Source organism: Papio anubis, chromosome 17 (assembly GCF_008728515.1).
Source record: "Papio anubis isolate 15944 chromosome 17, Panubis1.0, whole genome shotgun sequence".
In the NCBI taxonomy this organism is placed as follows: domain Eukaryota; kingdom Metazoa; phylum Chordata; class Mammalia; order Primates; family Cercopithecidae; genus Papio; species Papio anubis.
The window spans coordinates 43,147,972-43,163,960 of record NC_044992.1 but is presented as its reverse complement, the minus strand read 5'-3'; the positions used below and the strand labels follow the sequence as shown (position 1 = coordinate 43,163,960).

The following is a 15,989-nucleotide window of genomic DNA, read 5'->3' as shown; positions in this document are numbered from 1 at the left end:
CTAGATAAAAAACCAAGTTAACTTCTAGGTGAGTCAGTGAAACTCAGAAAAATCTGTGAGGGTACCAAATACAAGGATTTATAAATCATACAACATCATAAAATAAATGTCAGTTGCCAAACTGTAGATAGGATGCCGCAGATCAGTCGTCTGCCTAACAATCATTGTTATGCTTCATCTCCTATATCACATTGTTAGAAAAGTTAAATTCAAAGCAGAACTCACAAACCTTGAGAATTAGCTCCCCACTCTTGCTATTCCTAACACTAAGATGAGAAAGACAGCTTAGGAACATCCTTAATGACCCAGATTTCTTTTAACCTTCAAGATGCAAGTCATCCCTTAAACGCAGTCATAAACCCAGAGGCAAAGTTAATGACCTGTAGTTCCTTCTGTGCAGGATGAGATATTTACTATCAGGTCAAGAAATTTATTCATTTGTTTAAAACTAGCCGTTATGGTCTTGGGCAGTGAAGCAGCCAAGTTAATCACTTATGAATATACTTGGCATTAGTATCACATTTATCAGAGCCAGATTATAACATTATTTTAATAGCCTAGGACCCAGTACGAACCATCCCACAGAGATTCTCTCTTGTCCTTTGTAAGATCTCTAATTTGCTTCTGCCACTTTCTCATATTAATACCCTCACTTCTTTGATATAACATTAACACCAAAAGTAGAAGTTGCCTGTTCTCAGTTATAGCTCCAAAATACTAATTTAAAAAAAAAAAAAGGAAAAGACCAATTAAATCTGACTTTCTCACAGGGAAAGGCAGGAATCTCCTGGGATGGCCAATGAAGGGAATGGAGAATGCTTTTGGCACTGGGTTCCTGGTTTGAATTAAACCAGGTTGACAGGAGCCCAAAGTCATTAACACTTGATGGCAATTTAGTAGACTGGGTGAAATGAATTGGCAAGAAGAGCTAAACTGAATTTCACATAATCAAACCATGGTTACCAGTGGGCCTTCTGCTGGTTAGATGCACATGTGGTAATGAGTGAGGCCCAAAGGCTGTGACATCTCTCACTGGGGCAATTCTTCTCTCTGGACTCAGACAGGAACACAGCAGAAAAGAGAATGTACCTTTATTGTCTGAGCCAGGCTTGTTCTGTGGATATATAGATGCCTGGAGTCTCCAGAGCTCTGAATGTCTGGCACCTCTCACCAACATTAAATACGCTTAATTAAAAATAAATTCTAAATGGCATTCACAAATGAGTCTTCAGAGCCCAAACTTTTAACTTAGAAAGGGATTGTTTTCCCCTGCAAATGATGATGCTAAAATGAGACCATTTTGAGAAAAACTAAAGATTTTTTTTTTAATGCCTATAAAGTTGACTGTGGAGACTCATTCAGAACTGCAGCTGTGAAGATGACGTGACTGTGACATTTATGTCATCTTATAAATGACTGCATGAAAACGTCTCAGGAAGGCTGTATAATCTCCTTAACTTCAACTTGTAAAAGGGTCTCACTTTTAAAGTCAGTCCTTTTCTTAAAAAAACAAATTTCATAAAAAACTAAAGATTGTGCCAATTCTTGTACATTTCATCTACACATAAAGTAAAACCCAGGGAAATACAGTTTTTAACTTCTATATAATTAAAACAATCTAGGAAAAACAGACACTGCCTACAAATTATTTACAGCAGGAACAATATTTCTACTAGCAAAAGATTAGCAACAACCTAAATGTCCATCAACAAAAGAATGAATAAATTATACATTCACACAAGACTATTATATACAGCACTAAATATGGATGAAGTAGTTATATAAATTTTAGAAACATAATGTGAAAAAAGCAAGTCTTAGATGACTACATACAGCCTGACACCATTTTTATAAAGCTCCAAAACAAGTAACCTAAACAATGTATTATTCAGACATACAAATAATAAACAAGTACATGATAACATAAAATTCAAAAGAGTTATTTATCATCCTCTGAGTGGGGAAACAAATCTTAGGGATTAGGGAGAAGCATTACAGGTTAGTTTCAAGTTATTGGTCATATTTTTAGGTTGAGTGGTAGGTTTAGTATATTCTCATGCTTTATAACCTACAATGATATTACCTATTGAATCACCATTTGTGTAGTCAAGAACAACCAAATAATGGTATTTTCATCCAGTACAAATAATATATTCAAAGAATCCAATAATTAAAGGATAAAAAGGTAAAAAGGAATAGATTCACTTATTTAAAATTTGGCAACAATACCTATTCCCAGGCTATGGGGTGTGGGTGTGTGTGTGTGTGTAAAACAATTAGTTTAAAAATTTACAGACAGGGTCTCCCTCTGTTGCCCAGGCTGGAGTGCAGTGGTACTGGTGGGATCACAGCTCACTGTAGCCTCCAACTCCTGGGCTTAAGCAATCCTCCTGCTTCACCCTCCCAAGTAGCTAGGACTACAGGCACGTGCCATCATACCTGGCTAATTTTTAAATTTTTTGTAGAGACAGGGTCTCACTCTGTTGCCCAGGCTGGTCTCAAACTTCTGGGATAGAATGATCCTCCTATCTCGGCCTCCCAAAGTGCTGGGATACAGGTTACAGTGAGCTACGATTAAGCAACTTCACTGCAGCCTGGGCAAGATCAAGATCCCATCTCTTAAAAAATTAAAATAAAGTTAATTAGTGTCTGGATATTTCACATTTATATGTTATTTCATATTTCATCTTTAGTTGCAACATCACAAAGAAGTACTGGGATTATCTACCTGTCAAAGGCATATATGGTAAAGCTGGAATACAATGCATCTTTACTGCTAATGGTTATTTGTTTTCAATATAAATAATTGGAGAAAAGGGTCAACAGAAGCTGAAATATTTCAGGAAGATTTTCTGTGGACCAAATTATTAAAAAGAAAATTTTAAATGGAATTTAAACATGCTTTCATGTCTCTATTTGTTTATTTATTTTACAGACAGGGACTAATTATGTTGCGCAGGTAGGAGTACAATGGCTATTCACAAGCACGATCATAGCACACCACAACCTCGAACTCCTGGGTTCAAGTGATCCTCTTGCATCAGCCTCAGGAGTAGCTGGGAACCACAGGCGTGCGCTACCACTCCTGGCTCTCACGTCTCTCTCTTTTATTACCAAAGTAAATGCTCTGTCAAGAAAACTTGGGACCCGAGTTTGTGCTTCCTTGGGTGAATGGCATTCAGCTCCACTTAGTGTAGTGTAGAGGACTAGAGATAGAAAATAGGGAGCTGACATGACCCTCACACTAGTTTGCTGCACAATGTTAGGAAAAATTACCTGACTCCCTAGGCACTGCTTCTTTCCCCTTGTAACATGAAATGAAGAAAACAGAACTAAACCTAGCTCAAAGGACTGTAATAAGGGACAATTCAGGAAATGCTTTGGAAATGCTTTCAAATAAGTTAACTAAGCAATATCAACTTGGAAGAACTGCCACATTTCCTAATAGGTAAAACATCACTAAGAACTGAAAGTGATCTCAGTGTCCACAGTCATATCACCCTGAACATGCCTGATCTTGTCTGAAAGTGAACTCAGTGTAGGGCACATTATAAATAAGACCACCCATTCATCATTTTCAGAGTTCACAATCTAATTTCATTTAAACATTCAACAACAGGAATACCACTGAAATAAAGGCCAAACATAAATGGGTGCTTCTCGGTCTTCCACCATAGGAGTCCCTCTTGTGGCCTCTGGGAGCACCAGAATCCCTATGAAACAACTGTACTTATTATATCAGGATGAGAATGAGAGTGCCTGAGCCAAAGGCTGAGTGAGGAATGGGGCACTGGGGTACTAGAACCTAGATTTTTATATGGACATCAATTTCATAAATGCCTCTAAATAATATGACAATACTAATTAAACCAGTAACAAATAAAATGTACATATGAATTAAAATAAATGTGTTTATAAATATTCCACTGATAGAAGGGAAATAACAGGTCAATGGATAAAATGTGCACCAAAAATGATCTAGCTATGAAAAGTGCTAAGAACTTAGATGAGCTGCAGACATCTTTAAAACCCACACATCCAATACACACCCCCACGCAACCGTCTTGCAACGCTGAATGCTACTAAGTCCACAGAGAGCCTTGGAACAGAAACAAGTCTCACTAGGCATAAGCCCAAGTATGAGAAGCAACACTCAGCACCTGTGGCCAACAGAGAAGTGTGAGAGGAACAGATGGCACACCTGGTTTGATGGTAAAAAACCGATGGCATCAGCAGAACCCAGCAGACGCTTCCCTGTTCAACATCTCCTCGTTTCTGAAGTGTCATCTCACTTCCCATCTAAGTCAAGGCACATCTAAACTTAACCACAGGATTTCTCCTAAGAGAATTTCATATGGGGAAGTGAAGGGAGAGAGAGACCGAGCTGGAACTTGGCCTCGGATTCAACCACAGGATAAGAGACTGCCAAGTGAGGGAAGGCCAACTGGTTTCCAAATCAAGACTGTGAAGACAGGGGTTGGAGCAGCTGGAATGGATTGGGAAGAGAGTGGGAAGCATATGAGAAAAGGCTGGACCCACTGTGGACTCAAAAAAGCTGCAGTAAAGGTTATGGTATTGCCTAATATTGCCAGATGCAGTATTTAGGGGAGATTTTCTTCAGAGAACGGTTTCAAGACTGGCTTTCATTTCCAATAGAAACTAGAATTTTCTACTATTTTTAAGTTTTTCTGAAATGCAAGTCTCTAAGATAGGTGAATATTCAAACTGTGATCTGTTTACATAACATCTAACCTCATGTAAAACCAACTAAATTCTCATTTCTTCATTCAGGCAACTGAGTACAATCTGTGACCAGTTAAGATCTACACAGAATTCACACTCCAAGTTTATCAGACATAAAAGAACTGCCACATTTTATGTATTTATTATAGATGCTATCACTCTAGCATTTCCTTCTTTTACTTAGTAATTAAAAAGGAGAAGGGATACCAATTTATGCAAACTATATTTTACATATTTAGTGTGGTATTGTAAGAAACTGCCTCCAAAGTTTTCGAATCATTTGCAACTACTCTGTTGCAATACAGAAAGCTGGCTGGGCATGGTGGCTCACGCCTGTAATCCCAGCACTTTGGGAGGCTGAGGGAGGTGGATCGCTTGAGGTCAGGAGTTCGAGACCAGCCTGGCGAACATGGTGGAACCCCATCTCTACTAAAAATACAAGAATTAGCCAGTCCTGGTGGCACACGCCTGTAATCCCAGCTACTCGGGAGGCTAAGGCAGGAGAATCACTGGAATCTGGGAGGTAGAGGCTGCAGTGAGCCAAGGTCATGCCACTGCACTCTAGCCTGGGTGACAGAGCAAGACTCCGTCTCAAAAAAAAAAAAAAAAAGAAAGAAAGAAATACAGAAGCCTGCTACTGACAGCTAGGCCTTTTCTGCAAAAGGGCAAGATTCCTAAGGGACTCCCTTCCCTGCTACTCAGGTGGTGATATGCCTTTGAAACTGTCATTAACTCACAGTGTGAGCCTATTATTTGACAGAGCAAGCTGGCAATTGGGGAACAACCGCACCATCCCCCATGATGATACACTGTTTATTATTATCGAGCGGTGCTGCTCAGGAAGTGGTTCCTCAACCACACTATGTGCAGCGAACACTAATGCCCCAGTTGACTGGAGATTTTATTCATTTATTACACCGTGAGCTTGTATTTCTAAATGTATTCATAACAGCATGAAATGACTAATCGGTATATACTCATTAAAGAAACCACTTTCCAACTCATTCTTGGTTTGGGAATTTTACTTCAAGGCTTCTCCTGTAAACCTGGGAAAAGCTCTTAGGTCATTGGTGAGAGGACTTTCCTAACTGACTACAGCTAGCTCTCTGAGTTAGAGAGCTTTACATAGCCTTCACCCTAGAAAAAAATGGTTCTCACCTTCCTATTTCACAATTAGTCCAGCAAGACAAACCATAGGCCTCAACTCTTGATAAGAATCTAGTTCAAAGAGCAGAAAAGGAAAGTAATGTGCAAACACACATGGCCCTCACACTTAAGAAGCCAGGAAGTATAAAGAACAGATATACATATTTAGCTTGATGTGACAGTTCTTTCAAATGCTATCTGAAAAAAATCCCACAGTGAAAACTCCTGACCCAAGCAACTTAAAACTGACACATACCAAGGTAGCACACAATCTTTGTTTTTCAGAACAGTAACAAGTGGAAAGCTGAGACGCCCAACAACCTTGAAATCATCAGGTAGCTCAATAAGTCACATAAATAACATTTGTGCAGCACTACTCCACTTGGGGTTTTTTCTTACTCTACATCCCTGATACAATTAAGTCTACCAATACTCATCAGGTCTGGGAACTGCTAGTCTCAGCAGAATACAAGGACTTACCTCGCAGAAGAGGGTAAGCTTGTCATCAGGGAGAAGCCCGTTGGCCTCATCCAAAAGAAAATCTCTACGGATGAATTTCTTGAATCCCCAGTCTTTGCCTTGCACAAACCTATATGCCCGTTGACTCTCTGGGGTGAAAAAAAAAAAGTCACATTTAAGGTTACGCAAACACTAGATCAAAGCCACAACTTGTCAGTGTATGAAACTTCTGGATGTGAAACTTAAGAGTTGAACAAAGAGGAGAACATTCACCCATAGCTTTGGTTTCTTCTCCCTTGGCATTCAGGATGGAGAATTTGAATTTTGCCCGAACTTCACTCTTTGGACAGCTGACCAGTAACAGGTAAAGTGACAGGTAATCTTTGCTTTCTTCATCTAGCCCTTTGGGGTTTACTCGCAAACACCTGTCCAAAACAGATAGAAAAAAAAAAAATGTCAAAAGCATCCATTTTGATAGAACTGGAACATCAGACTCAAGAGAGGGAGATGTTTAAAAAACAAATCCAGGCCTCAAAGAAGAATATAATTCAGTAGAATAACCAGCTGGGAACAACTTTTTTTTCTTTTTTTTTTGAGACAGGGTCTTACTCTGTCATTCAGGCTAGAGTGCAGTGGTATGATCATGGCTTACTGCAACCTCGATCTCCCTGGTCTCAGATGATCCTCCCATCCCAGCCTCCTGAGTAGCTGGGACTACAGATGTGCACCACCATGGCCAGCTAATTTTTGTAGAGATGGGGTTTCGCCATATTGCCCAGGCTGCTCTTGAATGCCTGAGCTCAAGCAATCCGTCTGCCTCAGCCTCCCAGAGTGCTGGGATTACAGGAATAAGCAACCACACCCGGCTGGGAACCACTTTTCTAGAGCAAAATGGGTCACCTTTTAAAAAGTAAACAACAGGCTGGGTGCGATGGCTCACCCCTGTAATCTCAGCACTTTGGGAGGCCAAAGCAGGCGCATCACTTGAGGTCAGGAGTTCGAGGCCAGCCTGGCTAACATGGTGAAACCCTGTCTCTACTAAAAATAAAAAATAAAAAATAAAGAAAAAAACTAGCTGGGCGTGGTGGCAGGCACCTGTAATCCCAGCTACTCGGGAGGCTGAGGCAGGAGAATCGCCTGAACCTGGGAGGCAGAGGTTGCAGTGAGCTGAGATCGTGCCATTGCACTCCAGCCTGGGTAATAGGAGTGAAACTCCATCTCAAAAAAGAAAAAAATAAAAATAAAAAAAAGAAATGTGTGGGCCAGGCACGGTGGCTCATGCCTGTAATCCCAGCACTTTGGGAGTCCAAGGCGGGCAGATCACTTAAGTTTGAGAACAGCCTGACCAATATGGTCTGAAACCTGGTCTCTACTGAAAATACCAGGTGTGCTGGCAGGCACCTGTAATCCCTGCTTCTCCGGAGGCTGAGGCAGGAGAATCGCTTTAACGCAGAAGGCAGAGGTTGCAGTGAGCCGAGATTGCACCACTGCACTTCAGCCTGGGCGATAAGAGTGAGACTGTCTCAAAAAAGAAAAAAAAAAGTGTGAATAATCTTTTATAGATAATAATAATATACATAATCTTTTAAAGATATTTTCCCAATCTGGCAATAATATTCTAAGACTAAAATAAAAGATGCAATATGAAGGAAGCACAGACAAAAGTAAATTCTCATTACATGGCATAGAATTCCAGGCCAGACTTCTAAATAGTGTTAGAGATGCCAATCTGTTACGGAGAGATCAAAACAAAATTCAGACAGAATAGGTTCAACTAAGTTGTAAATGTCATTAGTCAAATGCATGGGTTTCAGACACTGCTTCTACCACATGCAATACATAGGTCACATGTATCCTTAGGCCTTGTCTGTATTATTGAACCTCTCTCAAACAGGTGGCCCAATCCAGTCTCTCTCTAGGGAGTGCATATGCCACATACATTACTATACGCCTTGCTAATGATGAGGATTTAAATACGATGTCTAAGAATAAACATCTCTCTCAACACTTAGTAGTAAAATGCACAATATATAGCCAACAAATACTAAATTAATGAAAAATAGCTTTTGGTGGGTTATCAGAGGTCAAAACTGGCGGTTCAGAGACATGTGTTTGGTCTTTGCAGTGGGTATATGGTTGTATCCTCAACTGCCTGCTCCTCAGGCAAGATGACACATAGTCTGTATAAGACTGATCCCCACTCCTCGATCATATTTTCCCTGTTCCAGGGATTAGTTCAGGGAATGCAGACATAAAACAATTGGTGCATGTACGACATATTCCTGGCCACACAGTTCAGCGAAAGCTCAAAGACTTTCGCTGGCATGTAGTAGATTATACCCACTGCTACTGCCAGTCACCCTTCAAGCACAAGAGAAGCTAGACCTGAGATGTCCAAGAGCGTGGAGAGCAGGGCCAGGACAGAGATGGTGTTCTTACTCTAACCACTGGCTTGCTGGATCAAGCTACCTTCAAACCCATCCCATACCCTGTCAATACAGTTACATAAGCAAATAAATCCCCTTTCCTGTTTAAAAGCAGGCAACTTAAAAGTAAAGAGATTTTTATGTTAAAATCTAGATTTCTTGCTTTTCCTGAAAAATCAGAAAATCTGGCAAGGGTCAGTCCTTACTCATGCATAGCTATAGTTAGCTGGAGCTGAGTAGCCAGCATCTCTTTTAGAACACTCACTAGTTTGCCAAGCAGTCACCAGTCATTCCATTTATGGGTATCATTTATAACACTGGCCTTCTTTATTTATTTGCATTACCCTATAGCTTGAGTTTGCTGATTTCTGATACACTCATTGAATTAATTCAACAAATATTTAGTGAGTACCTATTATGTGCTAGGCACTGGGAAATACAGTAAGAACAAAACAAAAGTCCCGGCCCTCATGGAAATTACATTCTTGTCAGTGTCCCATAAAAACAAACAAAACAGACAACTTCAGAAAAATTTTTACAGCAGACGTATTCTTCCTCACCATTTCAGTTTATCATTGGCTCCTGATGAAAAGGTAGAACTTTTAATGACTTCACCCATTTCCTCCCGGCAAAAGCTAAAGTTATTGATGGTCCACATGTAGGAGAATTTTACTACCTTGATCTGTTAATAGAAAAACAGGAAGGAATTAAACAGGAAGTGGACAACCTGAAGAAAAAGGCTGAAGAGCAGATTATCATTTCCCCTCCCTCCCTCTGCATGATCCTGATAGGAAGATAGCAGTTTTCAGGTTTTTCTCACCTTAGGTTTCTCATCCACATTTTAAGAAATTTCATACTGACCAATAGCTTTTACAACTTTTTTCAGCTGCTGAGAACACTGGATGGAAAGTGAGAGAAACATAGACAGGGGGGGAAAAAAAAAAAACCCACCACCACCATGGACAGGGCTGGGAAAGCATATGATAAAACCGTACTTAAAATGGGTCTCTGTTACTAAAATGGTGATGTCACTGCCTGGGGTTGCACATCTCAAACTTGTTTCCCCAACAGAGGAAACTTAGAACACACTTTCATCAAGGGCAATGTAACTAGATCTAGTTTCAAAGATTCCCCCTTTCAACCTCCACTGAAAAACACTAGCCTAGGGAATTCAGATTCCACATGGAAAACTAAGGCACCTGAGGCTAACAAGTACCTTATCTATCTGCTCTTTGGCAGTTATGTTCCAGAGAAAGTCCAATGTGGAAAAGCAATCCTACTCCTTTCGTCCACCAAATCCTCCCCAGATGCAAGATTCACAGGATGAAAACGTCAACTTACCTGTGTGTAGCACCAACTCTCAGCTACGGGGCCACTCGACATTTCTGCCGGAGGTGGAGGACTTGGAACCCTTGACATCGCCAGTTTGAAGGTTAAACGAGATTTCCAAAGTCAGGGAGCAAAGATTTCTGTTCCCTCTTCACCCTGGTCAGATCCAAGAGCAAGAAGACTTTATTAAATTATTGAGATACTATCCTAACTATTGTTTGACCTGCTAGAGACTGGAAGTTTTGTCTCCATATTGTTTGAGTGGCTCCTTACCATTGAGGTCCTAATTTTTTTTTTTTTTTTTCCCCTGAGATGGAGTTTCACTCTTGTTGACCAGACTGGAGTGCAATGGTGTGATCTCGGCTCACTGCAACCTCCACCTTTCCTGGGTTCAAGTGATTCTCCTGCCTAAGCCTCCTAAGCTGGGATTACAGGCATGTACCACCACGCTTGGCTAATTGTGTATTTTTAGTAGAGATGGGGTTTCTCCATATTAGTCAGGCTGGTCTTGAACTCCCGACCTCAGGTGATCCACCCGCCTCGGCCTTCCAAAGTGTTGGGATTACAGGCGTGAGCCACCGTGCCCGGCTGAGGTCCTAAATTTAAATGTTAACGTCAGAGAAGACTATCTAATGTAAAGTAGTCACCTAGTCACAATTATATCACCCTATACCTCTGCACAATACTCAATAACTATATTGCTGAATGAATTTACTCGAAGGGTATTTAAAGTGTATCTATGAAAAGGCTGCCTGAAGAGGAGACAGCATCATTAACACCAGACATAACTTGCCATGGGCTCCTTCCTTTGGGGTACAAATACTCTACTCCTAAAGCAAAATGACCTTGTTACCCTCTCTAAGTTTGCTTCATCTTCTCCTATGCTTCACTGCAAACTTAAGGAGTCTTCTATTCCTCAACCCATTGCTAGCTGCTCTCTTGAAGGGGAATATTTTTACACCTTTCTTAGATGTATTCCTTTCTCTGAAGCATTCGTGATCTCTCCCTGCTTACATTCCTGTCACCACTTGATATTTCAGATTCTTCTCCTTGCTCTCTGTTTTGTGATCATTCCTCAGTTTCTTTTACTAGATTATCTTCGTCCACTGTTGCTCCCCATGGTTTAATCCTCAATCATTTTCTCAATCTACATTCTCTTTATGTCAATTTTTTGTTTTTTCATCAGTCAGACATATCTTTATGGCAATTTCATCCATCCCAACAATGTCAAATTTCTACCTTTATACAAATGTTTTCCAAATCTCTACAACTCTCACCTCTCTCATAAGCCTTAGACCATTCTCCAATAACTGCTATATATCTCAATGGGGTGTCTCAGTAGCATATCAAATCTAACTCAAAATTCTTCCCTCCAAAGCCTTTCTAAATACCAAAGTCATTCAAAAAAACTGGTGAACTTGGGGATGAGGGAGTAGACTGGGGAGATGTAGGTTCAAGGAATACAAAGTTGCAGATGGGTAAGATTAATCCATCTAGAGAAGATCTACTATACAACATGAGGGCTATAGTTAATAATATTGTATTGTATAATGGAAGTTTGCCAGAAGAGATTTTAGGTGCTTTTACCACCTACGCGTGCACACGCACACACACGTGCACATATACGTGCACACACACACGTACACACAAAAGGTAACTGTCAGATAATGGATATGTTAATTGGTTTGACTATAGTAATCATTTCACTATGCATATGCAAATCAAAATATTATGTTGCATACCTCAAATATATACAATTTTTCCTTTTTTTTTTTGAGACAGGGTCTCACTTTGTAACCCAGGCTGCAGTACAGTGGCTCGATCTTGGCTCACTACAACCTCTGCCTCCCAGGCTCAAGCAATCCTCAGCCTCCTGAGTAGCTGGGACAACAGGCATGCACCACCATATCACCTTGCTAATTTTTTGTATTTTTTTGTGGAGACAGGGTTCTGCCATGTTGCCCAGGCTGGTCTTGAACTCCCGGACTCAAACAGTACGCCCACCTTGGCCTCCCAAAGTGCTAGGATTACAGGGATGAGCTACCACATCTGGCCACAATTTTTTTTAATTGGTGAATTTGGTTACAATTTCTAAGCACCATAAACAAAGACAAAAGACTACCAAAAAAAAAAAAAAAAGCTTGTAACGTATGACAAAGGGACTGAATAAAAAATTGATATATAAATTGTTTCTGTGAAATCAATTGGGTGTATCTAGTACAGTGGAAAATACATGTACCCTAAAACTTACTAATTCCACTTTCAACGATACATGTGCTAGAGCTGTGATTCTGAAGTGTAGAGTGGACCAGAATCTCCTTTTAAACAGATTGCCGGCCCCACCCCCAGAGTTTCTGATTCAGAGACTTGGGATGGGCCCAAGTTTGCACTTCTAACAAGTTCCCAGATAATCCTTTGAGAACTGCTGCCCTAGAGAAACTCTACATGTGGCCACAAAATGCAGACAAGGGTTTTCAATGTGGCACCGTTAATAACAGTGAAAAACTAGAAACAAACTAAAAATCCTTTAGTAGGGGAATAAATAACTAATTTGTATTATTTCCATATAATGGAAAACTATACTTCAGAATTTAAAATTAATGAACTAGGCTGGGCGCAGTGGCTCACACCTGTAATCCCAGCACTTTGGGAGGCTGAGGCAGGCAGATCACCTGAGGTTGGGAGTTGGAGACCAGCCTGACCAACATGGAGAAACCCTGTCTCTACTAAAAATGCAAAATTAGCCAGGCGCGGTGGCTCACGCCTGTGATCCCAGCACTTTGGGAGGCCGAGGCTGGCGGATCACGAGGTCAGAAGATCGAGATCATCCTGGCTAACACGGTGAAACCCCGTCTCTGCTAAAAATACAAAAAATTAGCCGGGCGTGGTGGCGGGCGCCTGTAGTCCCAGCTACTCAGGAGGCTGAGACAGGAGAATGGCGTGAACCCGGGAGACAGAGCTTGCAGTGAGCCGAGATTGCGCCACTGCACTCCAGCCTGGGCGATGAGCAAGACTCCATCTCAAAAAATAAATAAATAAAATAAAATAAAATAAAATAAAATAAAATAAAATAAAATAAAAATGCAAAATTAGCCGGCTGTGGTGGCGTGCGCCTGTCATCCCAGCTACTCGGGAGGCTGAGGCAGGAGAATCGCTTGAACCCGGGAGGTGGAGGTTGTGGTGGGCGGAGATTGCACCATTGCACTCCAGCCTGGGCAACAAGAGCGAAGCTCCATCTCAAAAAATAAAATAAAATAAAATAAAAGAAAAGAAAAGAAAAGAAAAGAACTAGATCTACAGCACCATGGCCATCAAACACAGCGCTAATAAAAAAAGCAAGTTTAGGAATGACATGTACAGTATATTATTTATGCAAATTTAAGGTTTATATATGATGTAGTAAAAGTAAACAACAACAACAACAAAAACCCAGCCTTGACAGCCTATATATCAGTTTCATATTGGGAGAAGGAGGGAGAAGGAGGAGACTGGGAAAATAATATAAGATACTTCAAGTTTATCTCTTGTGATTCTTTTAAAACAAGGATACAAGGAAAATATGATAATACAAATATCTGTTAATTAGGGATGACAGGTACTTGGGTATAAACTACTTTTTGTAGTGTTCTGCATTATTTTTATTGTTTTGATATTGGAGCAATTGTGTAAGGATGTATTCCATTATATCACACATCTCTGGTTTATAATATACAAGGGAGAAATTTCCTGAGCACCTAGTTTGTTTTCAAAGGCCAAACAACATGAATCTTATAACTGATCATGTTGCCCTCCTTGCTTGGCTACTAGGAAATCCTGAGACAAGTTTGTGACTCATCTCTTAAAACTGTAAGCCCATATGCCTGTTTTATATGCTATATTTTATACAGGATCATATGTTCATTCTATAATAGTTTTATTTTCTTAATTATTCCCTTTGATATAATTCTCTCAACTTTTAATCTTTTATATGTTAAGTATTTTTGGAATCTGCCTCAAATCCTTTGCAGAAAGAGGTATAACATGGTGGCTCATGCCTGTAATCCCTGGACTTTGGAAGGCCAAGGCAGGCGGGTCACCTGAGGTCAGGAGTTCAAAACCAGCCTGGCCAACATGGCGAAACCCCATCTCTACTAAAAATCCAAAAATAAGCCAGGTGTGACAATGCACACCTGTAATCCCAGCTACTTGGGAGGCTGAGACAGAGAATCGCTAGAACTCAGGAGGTGGAGGTGAAGGTGGAGTTTGCACTGAGCCAAGATGGCGCCATTGTACTCTAGCCTGGGAGACAGAGGGGAAAAAAAAAAAAAATAACAACAAATCACACAATAACTCAACTCACAAATATTCACTGATTCGCTGACTACTTAAATAATAAACAAGGAGATTAATAAACTACAAGTGCGCCTTCACAGAGTAATACTCATAAATAGATGTTATTCCCATGGTCATAAACGCTATCTTACAGGAATTGACTTTTTTTTTTTTTTTTGAGAGGGAACCTCGCTCTGTGGCCCAGGCTGGAGTGCAGTGGTGATCTTGGCTCACTGCAAGGTCCGCCTCCCAGGTTCATGCCATTCTCCTGCCTCAGCCTCCTCAGTAGCTGGGACTATAGGCGCCCGCCACCATGCCCAGCTAACTTTTGTATTTTTAGTAGAGATGGGGTTTCACCGTGTTAGCTAGGATGGTCTCCATCTCCTGACCTCATGATCTGCCGGCCTCAGCCTCCTAAAGTGCTGGGATTACAGGCATGAGCCACCACGCCCGGCCAGGAATTTACAATTAAGGCATCTGTGAAATCACAGATGAAGCTAACATGGTGTGCTATCTCACTTAAGCTAGCAAACTAAGCACTGCAGTGGCATTTGGGCTTCCCTGGCTTGTGTAATTCATGATTCCATGATAACATGAAGAAAAGAGGCCAAATGCTACTGTGGTCACCTCCAAGACAGGCTTGCATTTGATGGAAAACACATTCTCAAAGAACTGTTTTATTTTTCCATTAATGAGTAAGTATAAATTAGCTAGTTTTACAAATCCCAATTATCATTAATGGCCAGAGTGAAATTTCAAAATTCCTACTTTGGGAGAGGGTGCAATGAAGGTTTGATTTTATGCGTTAGTTAAGAACAAAAAATTTGGCTCTGGAGAGGTGGATTATAGGCACAGCTCTACATTGAGTAATCATAAAATACTAATTTGAACTTATTTTGAGGTTAAAAAAACTTCAAACTTACCTAACAATGAACAATTTATGAATTACCTAAGCCCAGGGAAAGGCCAAATTTTAATAATCAGTTTATTTTAATGTCTTAATTGTTGCTACTGATCCTTGGTTCATTATTATAACCAGAAAAAAGAAAATACTACTTTGATCTTGACCATTTTTTCCCAGCTTTTTTGCTTCTGACTTATTTTGTAGCTACATCTTTTCCTTTCTTCTAATTTTTAAAAATCTCTAACCCCACAGCCAGTAGAACTGGAGAATCTGTCTCAAACTCTGAGGAGCTCTAACCACACAACCTGCTGTGAAGGAAATTGACTAGGACAGCACAAGTCTAATTAATTTCACTCATAGCAGGAACCATGGGCAAAGTGTCCATCAGCAAAGTAGTCTAGTGCTACATGAACTCTCTAGCACTTCATGCCAACCGCTGCAGATGACCAGCAGAAAAAAATTTTAGAAAAGAGGAGATCTACCTGAGGGTTAGAGTTTGAGAACCTCTGCAGTAGACAACTAAAGCCAAAATATATTGCTCCTGCCTTCAAACAAGTTAAGACAGTCTGTCTGCATTCTCTATTGAGAAATTTATTTTCCAAAGCTTACCAAACTTTCTAGTATGCTCAAACTCTGAGGCTGAACATACACCACCATTTATTTTCCTGCTT

The 15,989-nt window shown here is 40.4% G+C and overlaps 1 protein-coding gene across 6 annotated transcripts in view; it reads right to left on the bottom strand.

Moving 5' to 3' along the window:
* The window catches only part of SPOP (speckle type BTB/POZ protein), an 82,649-nt gene that overhangs the window by 14,241 nt on the left and 52,419 nt on the right, over positions 1 to 15,989 (bottom strand). For 5 of the 6 annotated variants that reach the window (XM_003912711.2, XM_003912712.3, XM_009190197.4 and 2 more), the window contains 4 exons: positions 10,116 to 10,259; positions 9,335 to 9,456; positions 6,622 to 6,773; positions 6,370 to 6,497 (listed from right to left, as the gene is read on the bottom strand). In XM_003912711.2, coding sequence (XP_003912760.1) covers positions 6,370 to 6,497; positions 6,622 to 6,773; positions 9,335 to 9,456; positions 10,116 to 10,193 — 480 coding nt within the window. In that variant the 5' untranslated portion in view covers positions 10,194 to 10,259. Of the gene's footprint in view, positions 1 to 6,369; positions 6,498 to 6,621; positions 6,774 to 8,027; positions 8,078 to 9,334; positions 9,457 to 10,115; positions 10,260 to 15,989 lie in introns of all 6 variants that reach the window. The other variant, XM_021928983.1, reaches the window with a different exon arrangement.